This window comes from Ammospiza nelsoni, chromosome 8 (genome assembly GCF_027579445.1).
Source record: "Ammospiza nelsoni isolate bAmmNel1 chromosome 8, bAmmNel1.pri, whole genome shotgun sequence".
In the NCBI taxonomy this organism is placed as follows: domain Eukaryota; kingdom Metazoa; phylum Chordata; class Aves; order Passeriformes; family Passerellidae; genus Ammospiza; species Ammospiza nelsoni.
This window is the reverse complement of record NC_080640.1, coordinates 16,181,293-16,188,040: the sequence shown is the minus strand read 5'-3', so window position 1 is coordinate 16,188,040 and position 6,748 is coordinate 16,181,293. Positions and strand designations below refer to the sequence as shown.

At 35.1% G+C, this 6,748-nt stretch overlaps 1 protein-coding gene across 3 annotated transcripts in view; it reads right to left on the bottom strand.

Annotated features, from left to right (window-relative positions):
• Positions 1-2,054: 2,054 nt before the first annotated feature.
• LGI1 (leucine rich glioma inactivated 1) overlaps positions 2,055-6,748 on the bottom strand; it is a 28,791-nt gene continuing 24,097 nt past the window's right edge. For all 3 annotated transcript variants that reach the window (XM_059477010.1, XM_059477012.1, XM_059477011.1), the window contains 4 exons: positions 5,331-5,402; positions 3,892-4,061; positions 3,314-3,478; positions 2,055-3,229 (listed from right to left, as the gene is read on the bottom strand). In XM_059477010.1, coding sequence (XP_059332993.1) covers positions 2,412-3,229; positions 3,314-3,478; positions 3,892-4,061; positions 5,331-5,402 — 1,225 coding nt within the window. In that variant the 3' untranslated portion in view covers positions 2,055-2,411. The remainder of the gene's footprint in view (positions 3,230-3,313; positions 3,479-3,891; positions 4,062-5,330; positions 5,403-6,748) is intronic.

Here is a 6,748-nt window from a genome sequence, read left to right as displayed (position 1 = left end):
CATTTAAACCCAGGAGTAACAGTGAATTCCTGTAAGTTTGTCACATCATTTCAGAATGAGGTAAAACTCAGGAGAGCAATCATAGCACTATGATAGCATAGGCCTTAGCCAGCACAGCTGGCTGGTTCTGGAATATATTTCCATGAAATGTAACTTTTTCAAGGTACACTGTGAGGCAATATGCTGTTTGTAAATAAATGTTGGTAGCAGATTAGCAAGTTTCTCCAACTCCACTTAAATTCAGCCAGATGTTTATAATATGTTCATAATGAGAAGGATGCATAGTCATTATCTTTATAATTTGATAGAGAGTGCATGTAGGCAAGTATAATGGGAAAAATCAGATAAAAACCAGTGCACATAATTCAATAGGACCTTAAGTAAAAGATTGAAACAGAAGACAAGAGGAATAGAAAACACTTAATAGTTTGCTGGTAGATTGGAGATGAGTTCATGTTTATATTTCATTCCTTTCCCATGCAAAGGGCACTGAAGAAGAAACTGAGTTGGCAGTCACAGATATGCAGCCAATGTTGAGAAATAAAAAAAATTATTATTTGGCTTCATCTGGGGTTTGAAATCATGCTGATGTAACAGCTAAAACTATATAAAGGAAATATGGTTTGACATACAAAGGAAACTGCCAAACGAGAGTATTTATTAAGATGATATTTGGAAATGTATTTAAGAAACAATTGGGAAGTTTCAGCTGTGAAACATAGTTTAAAATCTTTCTACTCACATTGTAAATACTTATGGAATAGGTAGTTACTAAGCCAAATGCTTAGCAGAGCATATGCAGCTATGGATAAAAAGACACCAGAAAAATTAACTTACTAGAGTAGTGTTGTTCAGGTTGGAATTTTTGATTTTAAATAACATTAAATATAAAAAAACCTCCATTATCTATTACAGAGGCATACTGTTTAGGACTGACTTCCTAAATATACATTAATCAGCTCATGTGATTAGCTGACATGCACAGTATGATTAGTTTTATTCATAGTCATAGTTTTATTCACAGTCAACATCTGTGAGTGGTAGAAATGTCTAGAAATGAACACAGTATTCATGTCTCTATTTTAAAGATGGCACTGAAGCACAATGCTTGGTAACTTAAGTGAATGCAAAGGTATCTAAAATAAACTTGAGCTTTCCTCCTGAGCTGCACCAAATCATCTTCTGCATCAGTGTAGGTTTCTCTCAAATGGTGCACTAGATGAATACAAACAAAAGACTATTTTAACTTTGAGCTTGTAATAGATTTCCATGCCACATTTAGATTTGGCACAATTTAACAGATGTAGTTAGCTTCCCTGGAGCTGCATACACTATACAAACTGACTACACATCCAAAGTTCCCTGAATTTCAGAACTACCTGGTACTAAGATTCATTGCAGGGTAGTGGAAAAAAATTACTTCCCATTCACTAGCTTCATTCAAAATAAGGAATAAATTCATTGAAGACTAAATAATTGCAATTACAGTGGAAAGACTTGACAAGGACACTGAATTCATGCAAGTGATGTGTGACAGTTCAGCTACAGAAATAATGCTAGCTGAAAAATAAGCTTTTCTTCTAGCTTTCAGCATAGTAACAGCCCCAGTGCTGTACAAGATATTTGTTTTGTGCTTCTTCAGCATCAGGTGAACAAACACAGACCTTTACCTTGTCTTTTATTCTGCCAAGCTCTTTGTAGATGTTTAGAAACAGCTACACACAGTACAAAGGCCTAGCCTACAATTAGATGTGTATAACTGAACCCTTCATCCTACAAGCACATCTAGATAACTGAAAGGTTTTTTTCTGCTTAGAGGTCTGTTTAAGTCAGTGAAGTTTCCAATAAGTGCAAGGATTGCCCAGGTGATCATTTATAGGCTTGTGTTTCAATGCAGTATTTTTATCAAGAACTTCTTGTTATTAGTAAAACCCACCTGATCTTTCATGCATCTTCTATGCAGTACAACACTGCACTGGGCAATATGCCTTCTTGGCTTTATTTTATATGTGCATAATACATACACAAATAAAAAGTATCACCTGCAAATAATATTTGGAATGTGAAAGACACAAAATGTAAACATTTTATTTGGCAGTTGTTTCAAACAGGTGAATAAATAAATGGAAAAGTACATCTTAATATTCTTTATAGCAACAGATGCAGTTGCACATGTATTTACATATTGTGGATGCAAAGAACAGTTAATTTAATTTCTTTTTGTTAAAAAATGCAACTTCCAACACCACTAGACTTGACAATTAAAGATGAAGATACTAGTAATACTTTGTTCTAGCAATCTCAACTTTTAAAGGCATTCATTTGGAAGTAAGATAAGAGAGTCATCATGCATTTAGTTCATTTTGTCCGCTTATGGTAGAAAGTCTGATGTAATCTCAGAATTATGAGTGTCATGCGCTTAAGTCAACTATGACATGTTTATAAATCAAAGTAGTTCCCTTAAAACTTGAAGCAAAGAGAAAATCTCGTTTATCGATGGAGACATGTATGAAAGATCTTGGTGCCTGCACGTTTAATTCTTGAAACTTCACAAATTTTGCCTTTTCCGCATCCCAGTAATAGACTTGAGTGAAAGAATAATCACTTCCAAGAATGGCATATTGATAATTATTTATCTGAAGCGGTTGGAATACCATTGACCCTCGGGATGGCATCCTTTGTAAATCCAGAAATGCTGAACCACCCCATTTCATTACTTTAGAGTCCCCAATAAATCTTGTTAAGCAAATGTACACATCCTCCTTCACCTTGAAATGCTTCACTGCATATGCATCTTCCATATCTTGAATATCAAACCGCTTAACAAATTCATTTGTTCCTTTGTTCCATTGATATATTACAGGTCTTTGCGAACTACTTGACAGAATTAAATGTGGTTTGCCAGATATTTCAAGATACTCCACATCAGTATCTCTGTACCAGGCATGCAGAGACTGATGGGAATAAAATCCATTCCCATTCCATTTGTAAACCGTGGTGAAACCAGCCTTTGAACTGTCTGCAACAACAAAATACCAGTCTTCAGCAATCCTGAAAGTTTCAATGTCATTGGGTTTTCGGATTTTAAGGATTTCAATATCTTGAATTTTTATAAACTTATTAGCAAAAATATCTCTTTTATATATGTGGGAGCCTCCAAACAGCTGTGCGACAATGACATACAGCTGACTCTCAATAACTATAGGTTTACACACAACAGTTGAAGTACCTATAAAAAGAAAAGTAAGAGACAGGGTTAGTATCACTTTTTGGATAATTTGTTGTAAGGTTATTTGTCAAGCAGTATTCATACCTGTAATGTTGTCGTAATTCCTGAACATCACTTCCACATGGTCCCATTCAAGAAAGATGCATTTTCCAGTAAAAGGCTGAGCAATAACCACATGTTCATCATTCATATATGAGAAAGTATCTACTGACAGAGATTGGTATGGCAGGGACTGATAAACTTCAAATTCTGCAAATTGTACACAACAGATGATAATTACAGAGATACTTTACATACTGTACTGAAAAAACATCTGCTTATCAGATACCAATTTATTACAAATTACAGTATTTCATCACTAGTAGAATTTTTCTGTTGATAAAGGAGAACTGCAATTTGGTTTTCAATCTTTCTCAATAAAAAGAGGTACTGTTTTATGTCCCAGTTTTCCAAATCATTATGTAACATACTAAAGTTTGAGTAGATACTGAAATATAGGACCCTGCTCCCAAATGATTCCCATGTCAGATTTAGACCAGCAAAGTTCATATTGATTTTAGTAGAAATTCCACCCAGAATGCAGCATTCCTGCAAAAATGGGGTCTAGAATGAAAATCTACAGCTTTGACTTTAGGAAGATTAAATAATTTGAGGCACATTACCTGTAATAATGCAATCAAACTCTTTTGGAGAGAGGCTATTGATCTTGCGCTTCTTATATTCTGGTGGGCTTTCACAGTAAATGTCTTCAACAGTTGCATTGGTGCTGCCCAGCCACTCCACTAACCACTTGAGTTTGCAGTCACAATTAAATGCATTGCCTCTAAGATCTCTACAACAAAAAAATCATGCATTGAAAAGAAATAGTCAGCTAATGTATTTCTCCTTGAGAACAACAAAACAGGCTTTTATTAAATAAGTGCCCTCTTGCTTATTCTTACTTGAGGCCTTCCTGACTTAATTTATCCTGACCCATAGTTAAATCTACATACCAGAACCCATACAGATTTAATTACATTAAGGTAATCAAGGAGACCTTAACTTGGTGATCAGTCAGAAGTTTTTATCTATTTCTCCAAGTTTACAGGTACATAAAAGTCTCCCATACTAATGGACTCCTGTTTCCTTTGCATTACTCTTTCTAAGTAGAATAATTCTGGATAAAAAAAAGGAATTAATGTAACCTGATGGTCAGCCCATCAGTATTCACTATCTCCTTTAGCTACACTCATTTAGGTCTTCAGGAGATACAAGCAAAGGAATTCTGTTTAAGGCCTTTACAGCTGTCTTCAGTCAGATTTGTGACTGTATGTACAGGAACAGGCGAGCGCCAGGACCAGACTGTGTAACCACCTGGCCATGCTCAGCCTTGCCAAGTAATGCTCCAGATCCACTGCCCATGGCCACATCTCACTGCTGCAGCTCTGCTCCAGGGATTCAGCCTACCTGCTAACACTGGGAGCAGGCAAAGGATTTTCTGAGCTTATCATACCAGATCAGATGGAACAGGATTTTTACTGGTATTTTTATATATATATATATATACACACATATACATACATACACACATACATACATATATATATATATATATATATATATATATATATATATATATATAAAATATATATAAATAAATGATATTTTGATATTTTGATGTTTTGATATGGTTGCAATTAGATTTAGTATGGGATACTTACTTAGACCCATGCTTTATTGATAAAAGTTAGCTTTCCCAGGAACTTTTTCCACATTAAGATGTTACTCCATTAAGTATCTTCTACCTTCCCTGCATGCCTTGCTCTCTCATGCATCCCTAAGGATCCTCCCTTCTTATTCACGAAATCTTAATGAACATGCAGCTTTATTACATAACTACTAACAATATTACTGATCTTCATAACTGATGGAATATTCAAAGCCATCACAAATTCCCAACACCGGCAGACAAAAAAACCCAAGCCTACTCATACTGTGTAGTCTCTACCCACTAACAAGACCCATTACTGGCTAGTGGTGTGAATGGTTACTCAGAATGTCCTCTAAAATAATCTCTTTATACTTCTATTATAATTAAAATATTAAATAATTGCTTTCTTACACATTTGTTAAAGAATCCAAGCCTTTAAATATGTCTTTTGGAAGTGACTGGAGATTATTATTTGCAAGACTCCTGTAAAAGAAAACACCTCAGTATTAGTGCTAGTTGTTCATGAAACTACACATTTTTGCAAATTGTGATATACTGTGTGGGGTTTTTACTTATGGCAAAGAACACTGGCATTCTCCAACACTTAGTTCTAAAAGATTGCTTTTAAGAATAGCTCATTTGCTTTGTGAGTTTTCCTTCCACTAAAATGCCATGTCTCCTGCTTTCTCACTCTTCAGCAGCTTTGCAGCATTTAGAATAATTCACTTAGCAGAGTAAAAAGTGCTATCACCTTTGGTGTTTTGCCAACACCATTTAAAATAATTAGTCTTGATTGGATCTACTGATGTTTTCCCTACAAGATCCCAATACATGGTGCTCATATCACTACAATTTCCCCACTTTCTTGTACCTCTTCTAGAAGGAAAACCTTACTAATATGGGCTGATGGGCTTAGCTTTAGCTCATAGTTTTTGAAAATATGCAGTAATAGGCAATAAATTGTTGATAAGTGTGAATTGCTTTCCTGGCATGTGCCTGTGTAAATGTTTATTACACCAGCAAAAAAAAAATTATTAATTCCCAGTTTTCAATGTTGGGAAAACTTGTTTAAATTCAGTGAATATTCCAGCTAGTAAAAGTCACAAGGAAATGTGAGCAGGCTTTGAACAAACAGTATATTACATTTCAGTCTGACTGCCTCTGTGAGCCTGCCAAAGGTCTCAGATGTCACAAAGGGCATGACAGAAAAAGAATCATGTTGTAGGATATAGTCTATGCCTCTTCCAATTAACAGAATTATTTATTAGTTATGAGAAGAAACAAAAATGGAAAGAAATCATTCTTGATTAAGATCCCAGTTAGAATCTGTAGCTAGTAAGACTTGGAACCTCTTCTGTTTTAACTTGTAAACATAAATGTTATTTATCAACCACAATTTCTCTAGCCAAGCAAAGACATTTAGGCACATACTTAAAACACAAGAACAAGCCCACATGTACTAGGTCTACTGCCTCATTTAAAAATAAGTGTTTGTCTGATCAGGAACAGTAAATATGGGATGCTTCCATTAGTTCATTCTGACTTCACAACTTTCAAAGTACATCTGATTGTAACACTGTATGTGAATGTATCATGTGCTTCATTTATGTGCAATTTCATGCTCCAAAGCAATTCTTTAAAAATCAGATAACCCACATGGAGAAAGCTGTGTGGACTTGCAAGCTGAGACAAGTTTAATGCCCTATATTGTTTCTATATGTTATTATATAGCAAACTGAAAGGGAGGGTGTACTTGGAAGTAGGAGGAGTTCACCGCTGCCATGGGTACCTGACTGACAGAAAAATTTAAGTAAGGTTTATCCATTTGC